We start from the raw sequence: 15,576 nt of genomic DNA, 5'->3' as shown, positions 1-15,576 counted from the left end.
TCTTAATGAATAGAATGATTTGTTCTAATGGTGTTTGTAAATAGGATCAAAAGTCCACTTCTTGTACAGCAATTAACCACTAAGAAGAATATATGCAATGTATTATTTGTTGAAACTGTACTTCTGATTGGATTTGAAACTGTCTCATTGCTATCTGTTTATCAATAAAACTTTGAAAAAAAATAGTCTAGTTTGAACTTCATAGTTATGGACCAGTATTTTCAATATTTTCTGGCCTACTAATAAAGTCTTTAAGCCATCACAAATTATCTAAAGCAAATAGGAGGGGCCGGGGAGATGGCTCAGTGGAATAAGTACTTCCCTGGCAAGTGCAAGGGCCTGAGTTCAATCCCTGGTTCCACAAAAAATAAAATAAAATAAAATAAAAAATAATTAAATTAAACAGGGATGAGGATATAACTCAGCACACAGTGCCTGCCTGCCTGGCAAGTACAAGGCCATGACTTTGATTTCTAGTACAAGAAAAATGAAAAAAGAATTATCGGGCTGGGGAGATAGCTCAGCAGCATAAGCACCTGCATGGCAAGTATAAGATCCCAAGTTTTGTCCCTGCTACTTCATGTTACACCAGCCTTGGAACCTTGGGCTCACCATACCGCCCCCAGAACTGGGCATGGTGGCTCACACCTGTAATCCCCAGCACTCGGGAGGCTGAGACCGGAGGATCATTACAAGTTTGAACTGCGTAGCAAGGTCCTGTATCAAATGTTAGAAAAACAAATAATGCATCATTTGAGTATTAAGTATATATACTTATTAATTAGTTCTATATTGAGTCATTGAAGTTAAATAAGCTATCTTTAGTTTCATAAGCTAATTAGGCATAGGGCTAATATTGGAATAGAATCATGATAGTTCTTGACATTTTCTTAATGTTGTTTAGCTTTATTTATATTTTGTTTTTAAAGAAAGGGAAACACATTGCAGCGGTCCCCCTGCCTCAGCCTCCTCAGTGCTGAGATTACAAGTATGCATCACCATGCCCAGCCTCAAATTAACTCTTACCTTTTCCACTTTAATCTTTTTGATGTTTATCCCCAATCTAAATAATTTTCAGGGACTGTGTGACAGAATTGGGATAAATGTACACAATTTTGCATAATAACAGTGGATCACTGTTGCTTCTGTTCCTGAATGTTACTGCAGGTATTCATGAACTTGTACCTGTGTTTTGATTTTTTGTTATGTTTTCTGTGGCTAATGATACAGTGAGGTCTGGGAAGAATAGATTAAATATGGTACTACAGGTCTAAAGAACTACTTTTATGAAATTAATATAACTGCTTTAACACATGATAATTTTGCCAATTTTCTTTTAGCTATCAGCTGCTAGTGTGAGTAATTGTCCTACAAAAAAATACATACCAGCTATTACTTCTACCCCAACTGTTAACGAAAATGAGACTGGTGTAAGCAAATCTGTTTTTGAGCCTGATGATTCTTCAGTAGTGGATAATGAGGTATGGTATAATAAATTCTTTTGTCTCCATATAGCCTTAAGTAACGTTTTAAGAAGGGAAATAGTATGTGTGAAACATGGTGTTTATTACTTGAGTTAGTCAGCTTAACATTACTGTAACAATACCTAATAAAAACAACTTGAAGGAAGAGAGGCTTAGTGTGACTTACAGTTTTAGAGATTGTAGTATGTATTACTTGGCCCTTTTGCTTTTTGGTCTGGTGAAGCAGAAACATCCTGGTGAAAGAATGTTGGACAAAGCCTGCCTATCTCATTGGCATCATGGAAGCAGAGTGGGAACGAACGTGTACTGGCTAGCTTCTTCCATATTTTTTCCATTTGGGCTCAGCAATTTGGCTGATGCTGCCCATACTCTGGGCAGGTCTTCCCTATTAGTTTGGTGTCCTTCATTGCTAGTTGTCTATAGAAAAACCCTATATGCATATCCAGAAGTTATACTTTGATACTTTCTAAGGCTTGGTTTCTGCTTTTTTTCCCTTCTCGGGGTGGAGAGTGTTTTTTGTTTTTGTACCTTATTGGGAATTGAACCCAAGTCTTTTTCATTAAGCTACATCCCCAGCTCTTTTTTATTTTATTTAGTTTCATGAAGTCACTAAGTTACTCAGGCTGAACTTGAAGTTGGCATCCTTCTGCCTTAACCTCCTCGGGTACATAAATTAGGGAGTGTACCACAGTGCTCAGCTAGGAATTTCTTAATTCTATCAAGTTAGCAAGATTAACTACCACATTATTTGGTTGTGGCCTTTGTTTTGTTTTGTTTTGTTTTGAGGTGTTGGAGATTAAACCTAGTTAGGGCCTTGCACATGCCAGGCAAGTGCTCTATATGACACATGTTTTTATATATCTCCCCCCCCCATTTATATATTTGGTACAGGGTCTCACTATGCAGCTCGGACTCGTAGTGATCTTCCTGTTTCCAGCCTCCCCAGCACTGGGATTACAGGCATGTGCCACCATGCCCAGAAAGGGTCATGGGCTCAGTGTGTCCCCGGGACAAGGCTGGCATGGCATGCATTACCAGGGGTCAGGCACTTAGTTCACTGAGCTATCTTGCCGACCCTGGAACATGTTTTTAAATTGTGTGTTTTGTGCAGTTTAGTTGGGGGAACAAATAACTTTTTTCCAAGAAATACTTATGTTTTAAGAAACTTATGTTCTTTATTAGTCCAAGTGGCAGAATTATTTATAAGAGGATAGTTGTGCCACATACTTATCATTTCAGCTAGAAAGATCTGTTCTTTGGCCTTTTATTTATTTTGTTTTGTTTTTTGTATTTGATACAGTGTCTCACTACACAGCTCTGACTTGTAGTGATCCTCCTGTTTTCAGCCTCCCCAGCTGAAATTATAGCTCTGGGATTATAGTTGTGCACCACCACACCTGGTCTCAGTGGCTGGCTCATTGTGCCCAGGGGCAGGGCTGACATGAGGCCGGGTATGGAACTGTGGTCCTTGGGCTTACCTAAGCAGGAGCTTAGTCCTCTGAGCTGTCTCTCTTGCCCTCTGGCCTTTTATTTATATATGGTGTAGAAAATGTCATAAATTTTTCTGAATGGTCTGTGAAATATATTTGGGTGCTACTTATTGACATTAAGAGTTACTGTCTTTTTCTTATCACTCAAATACTATTTTAAGTGATAATATGGATATTTTATCCATATTTTATTTGTGGATATTTTATTATAAAAAGGATAGAACCAAAGTAGAGAACTGTATGTTAGTAACAAGATTCTGTAAAGTTGTTATTCTTCAAGGCTTCAGCAAATCCAGATATTTATTTGATTCTGCTTTTTAAAACAATAGTTGTGGTCAGACATGAGAAGACATGAAATGTTGAGGGAAGAGCTGCGACAGAGAAGAAAGCAGCTTGAGGCTCTAATGGCTGAACATCAAAGGAGGCAAGGTCTAGCTGAAACTACATCTCCAGTGGCTGTGTCATTAAGAAGTGATGGATCTGAGAATGTGTGTACTCCTCAACAAAGTAGAACAGAAAAGTAAGAAGGTTATTTAATCTTTTAAAAATACCACATACTTAAAATCTATAGGCAAGGCAGTCTTACTTACCCTTAGCATTATAGCACATCTGTTATTGCCTTCAGTCTGATGGAAATACCTTTGTGCCTCAGATTAATTGAATCTGGCCATTTTGTCTTCTCACTTCTCATAACATCAGCTTTTTTTATTTGCAGTTACTATGGCATTTGACGAAATGGTGATACAAATTTTTGTGTCTGTAAGCCTTTATTTTTTTAGTTTTTAGCTTATAAAAAGAAATGCTTGATTTTTTATGATGTTTTCTATTACATTGCAAATAAGGACTTTTTGTTTGTAGGTTCCTGAGGATCATAAAACATTTTACTGCATGAGACATTTAGTTTTAGGGGTTAAGTTTGAAATTTCCATACTTAAAATATTTCTAAGAGTTGTTCATATGTGAGATTATTTTTTTAGCTGTATAATAACATTTTGATCTGAAATCTTAAAATCTAGATATTTTGCAACTGTATTTGTTCGTCTCATGCCATTACTAAAACATTATTTTCCCTCTCTTTCCCTTAGAAGAATTTTTCCTATTCTTAGAAACCAACTGTACATAATTGGTTAAAGTGTGTCTTCTGGGTAATGTTTGTCTTTTTCATAGATTTCTTTGGTTAGTTTTGATGAACATCTAGCTTTAGAACCATTGGTCTAGAGTTGTATGTACATTCTAATGGCAACGAGTATATATTGGTGGCTATTTAAATAAAATTAGGTTAAAAATTCATTTATTGATGAATTGTTTTGTGGTAGACAAACTAAGTACTCTAGGTGATAGCAGTCAGGATAGTACCATTCATCTCATACAGTTACTATGATTAAATATAAAAATTTAGACCTGTGTTTGATAGAGTCTGACCCGGAATAGACTATATTTAACTCATCTTCAGAATGGTATCTGTTATGTCTCATAATAGAACAATGGCAACTTGGGGAGGTTCTACTCAGTGTGCACTAGATGAAGAAGGAGATGAAGATGGTTACCTTTCTGAAGGAATTGTTCGGACAGATGAAGAAGAAGAAGAACAGTATGCCAGTTCCAATGACAACTTCTCTATGTATCCAAATAGTGTGAATCATAACTCCAGTAGTGTAAAGGAAACCAAAAATAGGTTAGTTTCAGTGTTTTCATTTTTTACTTAGTTTAAGTATATCAGGTCTTTCTGACTGACGCCAGACGGTTCTATAATTCTCAAGACCAACTTAATAAGTGTCCTAAAATTTAATTCAGTTACAGTACTAAAACTCAAGAGTTAGTATAGAGCTCACAAATGGAAAGATTCATATCCACCAGAGTGTCTTCATTTCAGGTACAAGAGCCTGTTTCCCAGGGTAACTGCACTTCTATCTGACTTGGCTACATATTTAGTAGTTCCCATGACCTCTCTTTAGGTTTGATAACTTACAACTTACAGAACTCAGGAAATATATGTACTTATCGGTTTATTATAAAGTGTTATCCACATCAGGAAGAGATTTAAGGGCAATACATGAAATATGCAGGAATTCTCTGTCCTCTCTGACCAAGCTGCTCCCCTGACACTTTGATACGCACGCCAATCCAGAAGCTGTCTGAACTGTACAGAGATTTTTATGGAGGTTTTATTCTCTCTTCACTAGGAGAAAATACCTGACACTCTGAAACTTAAAGGGGAGGCTTATTTTGGCTCTCAGTTTAAGTATGGTGGAAGGACATGGTAGAGAGATGCTGTTCAGTGTGTGAGAGCCAGGAGAAAAGGAAAGAATCAGACACAGTTTAGAGCTAACCCATAGCTTTTTTTTTTTTTTTTTTTTTTCTGTCTTTTTGAAACAGTCTCACAGTTCAGGCTGGCCTTGTGCTCACATGTTAGCCCAGGCTGCTCTGGAACTCCCAATGATCCTCCTACTTCAGCCTCCCGAGTGCTGCAATTACAGGCATGCACCACCACATGTGGCCAAAACCATCACAATTATGTAGGCATTAATGATCGAAAACAACCCATGGCACCCTGTCCTTCCCTGAAGTTCAGGGGATAGGTCTGAAAGTTACAACCCTCTAATGACCTAGCTTATACTTCTGGTGACCATTCTTCCCCCTCCCTGAGTTACTGTTATTAGTGTTATTGAAAGGGAATTATTATAAATAACAAAAGATGCTTTACAACTTAAGAGATTCTGAGGGCTTTAGGATCTCTGTGCCGACCACCAAAGACAAAAACTAGACTCATATTTATATGTAAGGTATATCAGAAGGGTGCTGTGTACTAGATCCCAGATAGGCTATACCAAGATTCATACATAAACTTTCATCTTCACTTCTGTTTTGGGGGAATTAAGGAAGATACTGAAAATTAGTATCTCAGCAAAGATATTAATTGCATTGCCAGGTACAGTGGTGTGTGCTTATAATCCCATATATAGTAATACCTTGGTTATCAAATGTTTTTGTTTGCAGTTTGGTTTGCTAACAGAAGCATTTGGAAATTTTTCTTCAGTTTGCAAACACTGCATCTAATGAAAAACAGAACTGTAGCTGTCTTTCCTATACATACACAAAGATGACCATCTTCCCAAAACTGTAGAATAAATTAAGTTCATAAACTGAGGTTGTAATGTACTTGGGAGACTGAAGTGGGAAGATTACTTGAGCCTAAGAATTTGAGGGCAGCCTGGGTAACTTAGTGGGCCCCTGTCTCAAAAAATAAGGTAAATAAAAATTAAAAATATTAATTGCATTGCTATTTATAAAAGTGAAAAATGGTTAAGTAGATGTAATAATTCTACTTCATAGAATGTTATGTCCTTATACTAAAGCATATATTTTTATTTGCATGAAGAGGAAATGCTTGCAAAATAATAAAATGACTTAAGACTTTAAATCTTGTGTTAGGTGGAAGAACAGTCGCCCTTTTTCAGCTGATGGAAATTATCGTCCACTAGCCAAGACAAGACAACAGAATATTAGTATGCAGCGGCAAGAAAATCTTCGATGGGTGTCCGAGCTCTCTTATGTAGAAGAAAAAGAACAGTGGCAAGAACAAATTAATCAGCTAAAGAAACAACTTGATTTTAGTGTTAACATTTGTCAGACTTTGATGCAAGACCAACAGGTAAAACTTGCCATATTTCTAAATTTTTTATTTGTTTGCACCATTTTTGAAGCAATACAAATTTTTCTAAACTCATCAGTAACTATTAACAAAAATTTTCTTTCAAATAGACTCTGTCTTGCTTGCTACAAACTCTCCTTACGGGTCCTTATAGTGTTATGCCGAGCAATGTTGCATCTCCACAAGTACACCTCATTATGCACCAGTTGAACCAGTGCTATACACAGCTAACGTGGCAACAGAATAATGTTCAGAGGTAATTGTGTCTTATAAGTATTGAGACTATATAGTTAATACCAAACTAAAAAATTTTACTTTTTTATTTATTTGGTACAGGGTCTCACTATACAGCTTAGACTTGTAGTGATCCTCCTGTTTTCAGCTTCGCCAGTGCTGGGACTACAGGCGTCTGCCACCACACCTGGTTTTGGTGGCTGGCTCAGCATGAGTGGGCCAGCACAGCATTTGGTGCTAAGGATCAAACTCTGATCCCTGCGCTTGCCTAAGCAAGCTAAGCAAGCGCTTAGTTCACTGGGCTCTCTCACTGGCCCTTACAGTTATCTATTATGAGAAAAGAGCAAGAGCCAAATTACATATTCAGGCTTTCTCTACTACCTGAGAATTTTATAATCAGTGATCTGCATAATGTTCCTCACTGATACTGTTCACAAAATTTATTAAATCATATCCTTACAATGGGTAAATTGTACAATGTATAAATTATTACTATAATAAAGTTATAAACAAAAACTAATTTTAGTTATACTGTACCTGCTATGTGACAAGTCTGTGTTCAAGTTTTGTTCCAGATGCTGTTAAGTCAACTGAGCAAGGAAATATTTGTTATAGTAAATGTGCTATTGGATCATTTCTTATATATAACAGAATATATATATACACATACATGTGTATTCTTTCTAAATATACTTTTGTAGATGATAATTTAACTGATTTTTAATTATTGACTTCCTAAATTTTTGTAGGTTGAAACAAATGCTGAATGAACTTATGCACCAGCAAAATCAGCACACAGAAAAACCTGAGAGGAAGGAAAGAAGCAGTAACACATCACACTCTCCTTCTCCCGGTTTATTTTGTCCTTTCAGCTTTCCAACACAGCCTGTAAATTTGTTTAATCTACCAGGGTTTACTAACTTTTCATCGTTTGCACCAGGTAGGTGACTACCTAAACAGAAAGTATATGTAAGGGTTTTAGATTATTTGTCCATCAATTGATGGACTTTTCTACATTGTTTCTGGCAATAAAACCCTAAGCTTAGTATTGTTGCTAACAAAATGAAGTAAATTACCTATAAAAGATCTGCTTCAACTATTTATTAAGAGGTAAGGAAATTAAACTTTCTGTTGGCTTCTGTCCAGCAGGCACTATGTATGACGCTATGAAAATAAAGATGACTAAATTAGATAGCACTTTTGGAGAAGCACTGTATCTTGATAGTGAACATATTTAGCTTTTTATTCATACTTTTTTCTGTACTCGCATGCGAGCCACTATGTAAATTACTGATATTAAAAGATGAGTGAGACTAACCATTGAAGGAATTAAGACTGTAGTGAGAAAGTTAATAATAAGTCGTTAGGATACAGTGCCGTAGGTCCTGTAGGGTATGACTAGGGGAGAGTGAGTAAATTAGACTTTGCAGAAAGGTTTTATTTAAACTAAAGAATGAATATACTTTATTTCCAAAGAGATTAAAAGGGAAAGAGCTTTCTACTCAGTGAAACTACAGTTAGAAAGCAGTGAAATAAACTACACTTCAGGTATTTAGGGGTAAGTATCACTAGTGTTTAAGGCCAAGGCAGGAACAAGAGATGTGGCTGAAGAATGAGAGACCTTTTGTAATGTGCAAAAGAAGCTTAAAGTATTGCACATAAGAGAGGGCCCTTGAAGGGCTTTGAAAAGGGGATAATATGAAATTTATATTTTATGGTGATAAAAGTATTGACGAGAAATTAAGGGAAGGAGCTAAGAGTAACTCGTGAATAAGACTTTTACAGTAATATAATGGGAGGAATGATAACTTAGGGCATTAGCAATAGCAATAAAAAGGGATAGTTAAAAAGACATTATATGGTGAGATAGCTCAGGGGTCTAAAGTGCCTGCTTAGGTAAGCTTAGGCAAGCATACAGGGACCGTGGTTTGATCCCTGGTACCACATGCCTTGCCAGCTCTACCTCCAGGGTGGGCTGATTCAGCCACAAAAAAAAAAAAAAAAAAAGAAAAAGAAAAGAGAAAAAAAAAAAAGACATTATAGAAAAAGAGCAAAATAAATGACCAGTTGTATGAAGTGAATCGTGAAAGAGAAGTTGAAGATGTTTGCCCGGAAATGTAGGGGGAGAGAAAGGGTAAGGGCTTTTGTCAGTGGTAAATATCCATAAAGCACAGTGTGTTTTCAAAGAATAACATTAAGAAATTGAACAAGCCATTTTAGTTCTTCAACGTTAATACTGGAAGGAAATGTTGACTCAAGTGTGAGAGGGTAGCTGGGATTGAACTCAGGGTCTTAGGCATGCTTAAATTAGTTTTTAAATGATGAATGAGAAGCTGTACATGCTGGTCCTTTTCACCGTATGCCAAACTTGTACAAAGACTTAATTCTTCGTATACTAGTTCAGTCTTGTGAAGCTGTACTGAGCACTTTCTGAGAGTAATCTTTTGCAACCTCTGATACATAGCACTATTTGGTAAGTACTTCATTATGTTCTACTTTCCTAGTTAGAGTAGAACATAAGCTTTGGAGTTATGTAGACCTGAAACCTAACCACCTCTTTTTGTTACACATCTAAGCCTATATTGTCATTAGTAAAATGAATATACCAATAGTACCAATTTCACACTGTTACTGTAGAAATACATGTGAAGTACCTACAGTTGAGTCTGGCACTCTTTAATCTGATAAGTATCAGGTACTACTATTTATAAATTCTAGTTCTTAAGGAGATAGAGATCTAATAGTCATCTTTGTATTACCAAGACTTAAAATGTAATAGGCTGAGTGAGCTGTAATTAAATAAATGAAGATTAAATACTGAATTTTTTTGTTTTGATGCATTTGAACAGAACGTGTGATTTCATTTTAAGACTGAAGACTAAATTTACTGTTCTTTATTGCTTTTACTTCTCAGGTATGAATTTCAGCCCTTTATTTCCTTCTAATTTCGGAGATTTTTCTCAGCATATTTCTACACCCACTGAACAGCAGCAGCCATTGGCCCAGAATCCTTCAGGGAAAACAGAATATATGGCTTTTCCAAAACCATTTGAAAGCAGTTCTTCTCTTGGAGCAGAAAAGCAAAGGTACTTGATTGTGAACATGATATTTGCTTTAACTTTTACTTTTGTAAAAAAACACTCACTTTGGTAACTGTGTAATAATATATAATTTAAAGTGCAATTAGGGTGATGTTTGTGATTGTTGACAGAGTTGGATGTGTGAAACTTTTACATGTTACTGAATATGACCAGGCTAGTAGGATATCTTCTGTCCTTGATTTGATGTCTGTCTTATTTTATTTTATTTTATTTTATTTTATTTTATTTGCGGAACCGGGGATTGAACTCAGGCTTTTGTGCTTGCCAGGGAAGCACTTATTCCACTGAGCCATCTCCCCGGCCCCGGATGTCTGTCTTTGAGGTTGAAAGTATTTACTGATTTAAAGCTAAACACGAGTATTAACTGATAGAGGATATTTGTTAAATGGAGGTCATTTTATTTGACTCATAGTGTCTAATTAGAATTATTTTCTAGAAATCATTCAAATATAACATTGAGTGCTATTGCATATATTTGGGATGTCTTTGGATGTTTTTGTCAGTATTAGGGATTGAACCTAGGGCCTCAGGCTTACTACTCTACCACTGAGCTACATCCCTATCCCTTTTTATTTGTTTGATTTTGAGACAGGCTCTTAACTAAGTTGGGTAGGCTAGCTTTGAACTTGCAATCCTCCTAGATCAGCCTCCTAGGTACCCTGGGGTTACAATTGTGTGCCTGTCTCTTCTAGGAAGTTTTGATGGTACATGGTATCAATCATAGGATTTTGTTCTATGTTTTCTAACATTTATTGTTTGATAATTTCTCAAATACCATTTCTCACACAAACAGTCTAAAAGATTAGTTAGAATGGTCAGGCCAGTAGTTCTCTAGGCATTTTTATGGCCATATAAATGATGTTTTTAATAATAATATGATTTAGCAAATTATTCTGATAGCCATCTGGTAAAAATTTGGAAAACTTCAAGGATTGAAATAATAGAGTTCATAGAGCCTAATAGTCTGTCAAAAATTGTGCTTTTTATTGAAAGCCTTTATATTACTTGCATTATATTTCCTTTTAGCTGTGTGATTAGGCATATCTCAACCTGTTAAAGTAAACATTTGGCACTGTTAATTGTTAAAATGTAGGTCTTTTTTCATGAAGGGTACAAGATCTGGCAGTGTAGTCTGTGTTGGTCTTGAACTCATTGTGTAGTCCAGACTGGCTTCGAACTCTGGGCATTCTCTTCCCTCAGCCTCCCAAGTGCTGATATTACAGATATGCATCACCACGCCTGGCTATCACTGTTAATTGTTAAATTATGAACTTTGGGGGATTTTGTTTCACTTGATTAACAAGTAAATCTGAGAATTCCTACTTTGTGGTTGCCTTTAAGAAACTTATGGGGGGACCGTCTAGGCGGCGCGGCAGTGGAGGAAGGCAAACTCATGCGGTGAGGAGTGGGGCTACATGGGGAGCGAGGGTCGGAGCCTAAGCTGCCCATTTGAAGGAGGCGTTCTGGGCTGCTCGAAGATTGGTGTGTCCATTTAATACAAGAAAATGGAAACTGAGCAGCCAGAGGAAACCTTCCCCAACACTGAAACCAATGGTGAATTTGGTAAACGTCCTGCAGAAGATATGGAAGAGGAGCAAGCGTTTAAATGATCTAGAGACACTGATGAGATGGTTGAATTACGAATTCTGCTTCAGAGCAAGAATGCTGGGTCAGTGATCGGAAAAGGAAGCAAGAACATTAAGGCTCTCCGTACAGACTACAATGCCAGTGTTTCAGTCCCAGACAGCAGTGGCCCCAAGCACATATTGAGTATCAGTGCTGATATTGAAACAATTGGAGAGATTCTGAAGAAAATCATCCCTACCTTGGAAGAGGGCCTGCAGTTGCCATCACCCACTGCAACCAGCCAGCTCCCGCTTGAATCTGATGCTGTGGAATGCTTAAATTACCAACACTATAAAGGAAGTGACTTTGACTGCGAGTTGAGACTGTTAATTCATCAAAGTCTGGCAGGAGGGATTATTGGGGTCAAAGGTGCTAAAATCAAAGAACTTTGAGAGAACACTCAGACAACAATCAAGCTTTTCCAAGAATGCTGTCCTCATTCCACTGACAGAGTTGTTCTTATTGGAGGAAAGCCTGACAGAGTTGTAGAATGCATAAAGATCATCCTTGATCTTATATCTGAGTCTCCCATCAAAGGACGTGTACAGCCTTATGATCCCAATTTTTATGATGAAACTTACGATTATGGTGGTTTTACCATGATGTTTGATGACCACCGTGGACGTCCTGTAGGATTTCCTATGCGGGGGAGAGGTGGTTTTGACAGAATGCCTCCTGGTCAAGGTGGGCGTCCCATGCCTCCCTCTAGAAGAGATTATGATGACATGAGCCCTCATCGGGGACCACCACCCCCTCCTCCTGGTCGAGGTGGCCAGGGTGGTAGCAGAGCTCGGAATCTTCCTCTTCCACCACCACCACCACCTAAAGGAGGAGATCTAATGACCTATGATAGAAGAGGAAGACCTGGAGACTGCTATGATGGCATGGTTGGTTTCAGTGCTGATGAAACTTGGGACTCTGCGATAGATACATGGAGCCCATCAGATTGGCAGATGGCATATGAACCACAGGGTGGCTCTGGATATAATTATTCCTATGCAGGAGGTCATGGCTCATATGGTGATCTTGGTGGACCCATTATTACTACACAAGTAACTATTCCCAAAGATTTGGCTGGATCTATTATTGGCAAAGGTGGTCAGCGGATTAAACAAATCCGTCGTGAATCGGGAGCTTCTATCAAAATTGATGAGCCCTTAGAATGATCTGAAGATCAGATCATTACCATTACAGGAACACAGGACCAGATACAGAATGCACAGTATTTGCTGCAGAACAGTGTGAAGCAGTATTGTGGAAAGTTTTTCTAAGACTAGTGAAGAACTGAAGGAGTCCTGCATCTTTTTTTTTTTTTTTTTTTTTATCTGCTTCTGTTTAAAAAGCCAGCATTCCTCTGCTTCATAGGTGTTCTGCATTTGAGGTGTAGTGAAATCTTTGCTGTTCACCAGCTGTAATGTTTTAGTTCCTTACAAACAGGCTTGGGGGGAGGGTGTGCAAAAACTAACATTGAAATTTTAAAACAGCAGCAGAGTGAGTGGATTTTATTTTTTGTTTATTGTTGGTGATTAAAAAAGTTTCCCCCCCATGTAATTATTGTGAACACCTTGCTTTGTGTAGTCACTGTAAACATTTAGGGGGTGGGACAGGGAGGAAAGTAACAATAGTCCACATGTCCCTGGCATCTGTTCAGAGCAGTGTGCAGAATGTAATGCTCTTTTGTAAGAAACGTTTTATGATTTTTAAAATAAATTTAGTGAATCTTAAAAAAAAAAAAACTTATGGGGACTGGGGAGCTGGCTCAGTGGAATAAGTGCTTCCCTGGCAAGCGCAAGGGCCTGAGTTCAATCCCCGGTTCCGCCAAAAAAAAAAAAAAGAAAGAAACTTATAACTAACCATGACTTTGTTAATTCATTTTATTAGTTGTCATAACCATTTTTCCCTATGAAATCTTTTATTACCCTGTAAAAGTGTTTATCAGTGCTTAAAGCAGTTCTTAGTGCACTTTCCATTGAGAAGATAGGTGAATGATTGTCCACAAGCAGTAAGCTTTTATTCACAGCGTCAGTGAATAGGACTTCCTACTGGAAGTTCACTATTTTGTTATTATCAGTGTCAAATGCTTGATGCACAAAAAAAAAAATTCTTGTTTTGTAGTAAGTATTTGTATCATTTTTAGTATGGGTATGTTATTTTACCATCACCATCATGGGAAGCTCACAGCTACAGCAGCTGTCCTGGCCCCATTTGCAGTTTCCTGAAAGACTTGGTTGTGTTAACATGTGGATTGCATTTGCTTTCTATAATTACAAAATATACTGAGAAAAAAATGGATAGTTTTGTTCCAGGTTTAAAGGTCATATAAAAACAGGCTGTATTTACCCTCTGAGTTGTAGGTTTCCAACTCTTGTCTTGAATTTAACCCTTAGGTGTATGTCTCCCAAACTGATACTTACAATACCTGTTTTCATCTATGCTATGCTCTGTGATAAAAAGTAGTTGACCTCTTGCTCACTAGCACTATAGTATGTGTATAAAGCATGTTAGCATACTAAAAATGATGAAAAATCCTGTAAATCTGTTTAACCTTGTTTTGCCAGTTTTTTCCCCAAACTTAGATGATGAGTGAGTACCTATTACATAGTAAGGGATGCTAGTTTTTAGCAGATAAACTTTAGGAAGTGACATGAGACAGAACTAAACTGTACTTAATTAATAGAGAAATTAATTACTAGTTTAGGCTAGGTGTAGTGATGTGCCCCTGTAATCACAGTACTCTGAGAGACTGAGGCAGAAGGATTTCAAGTTGGAGCTCAACCTGACCAAATTAGTGACTTAGTGAGACCCTCTCTCAAAATAAAAAAGGACTGAGGATGTATCTCAGAGCAAAGACCATTGGTTCAGTACCAGTACTGAAAAAAATTTGAATGAAAAAAATTACTACCTGAGTGGCCAATTGTTTTTACAAATTCTGTTTGAACTAGTTTTCTTTTAACTCTTTTAGGTAAGAGCTGCATGTTCCAGAATTTTGCTACAGCTTTCTGTGGCCTTTTCATTTTTCTTTTTGTGTCTCTTGTTTTTATTTCCCAATCTTGCCATCATAAAGCTTAGGTCTTTGCTTTAGAATTTTTGCCTGTAAAAATGTTTTATTGAAAGTCCAGAATAAAAATAATTTGCAGTGGGTACTTATTTGCATGTTTAATTCATATTCTTGTAAAAATATTTTAATAGGTTGATAATTTTATTTACCTAAATATACTCCTTAATAAGCAATAAACATATCTAGGATTTTCAGCAAATAAATTTATAATGTAATTTCTAAAACCTTATTTTCATTGCTAAGGAATCAGAAACAACCTGACGAGCAAGTAGAAAACAGTAGGACACCATGGTTATATGACCAAGAAGGAGAAATAGAAAAACCATCTGTCAAGACTGGATTTGCAGTGTCAGTAGAAAAAGCTGCAAATAGTAATCGCAAAAATCAATTAGATACAGGTAGGAGAAGACGCCAGTTTGATGAAGAATCATTAGAAAGCTTTAGCAGTATCCCTGATCCAGTGGATCCAACAACAGTAACCAAAACATTCAGGACAAGAAAAGCATCTGCACAAGCGAGCCTGGCATCTAAAGACAAAACTCCCAAATCAAAAAATAAGAAGAGAAGTTCTGTTCAGCTGAAAAGCAGAGTTAAAAATGGTGGTAAGTACTGGAGTTTGTTGAATGTTGTTCAGCATAAATATTGGTAATTTTCTTCTGGCATGTTGGTATTTAATGTCAGTATTAGAGCCAGCCAGTGGATTAAAGCGCCTGCAAGCAGGCGCAGGGGTTGGGGTTTGATCCCTGGGCCTGCTCTGTCGGCCCTGCCTCTGGGGTGCACTGAGACGGCAATTGAGCAGACACCTATAATCCCAGCTCTTGGGAGGCTGTAAACAGGTGGATCAGAATGAGTTTGAGCTAGTAGTGAGACCCTGAGCACCCTGTAAAGCCTTTCCTAAAACACAGAAAAAGAAGAAAAAGAAAAAAGGTCA

At 37.3% G+C, this 15,576-nt stretch overlaps 1 protein-coding gene and 1 pseudogene across 9 annotated transcripts in view; both read left to right on the top strand.

Annotated features, from left to right (window-relative positions):
- Pcm1 (pericentriolar material 1) overlaps nucleotides 1-15,576 on the top strand; it is a 112,723-nt gene that overhangs the window by 38,244 nt on the left and 58,903 nt on the right. For all 9 annotated transcript variants that reach the window (XM_023721985.1, XM_023721982.1, XM_023721978.1 and 6 more), the window contains 8 exons: nucleotides 1,341-1,481; nucleotides 3,304-3,494; nucleotides 4,455-4,649; nucleotides 6,407-6,626; nucleotides 6,737-6,882; nucleotides 7,610-7,800; nucleotides 9,775-9,946; nucleotides 14,889-15,247. In XM_023721985.1, the coding sequence (XP_023577753.1) occupies nucleotides 1,341-1,481; nucleotides 3,304-3,494; nucleotides 4,455-4,649; nucleotides 6,407-6,626; nucleotides 6,737-6,882; nucleotides 7,610-7,800; nucleotides 9,775-9,946; nucleotides 14,889-15,247 (1,615 nt within the window). The remainder of the gene's footprint in view (nucleotides 1-1,340; nucleotides 1,482-3,303; nucleotides 3,495-4,454; nucleotides 4,650-6,406; nucleotides 6,627-6,736; nucleotides 6,883-7,609; nucleotides 7,801-9,774; nucleotides 9,947-14,888; nucleotides 15,248-15,576) is intronic.
- LOC105742977 lies at nucleotides 11,316-13,138 on the top strand (annotated as a pseudogene).

The sequence above is a fragment of the Octodon degus genome, unplaced genomic scaffold, assembly GCF_000260255.1.
Source record: "Octodon degus isolate 3935 unplaced genomic scaffold, OctDeg1.0 scaffold00088, whole genome shotgun sequence".
Classification (NCBI taxonomy): domain Eukaryota; kingdom Metazoa; phylum Chordata; class Mammalia; order Rodentia; family Octodontidae; genus Octodon; species Octodon degus.
The sequence above is the reverse complement of the archived record's forward strand: the minus strand, read 5'-3'. Positions and strand labels throughout refer to the sequence as shown.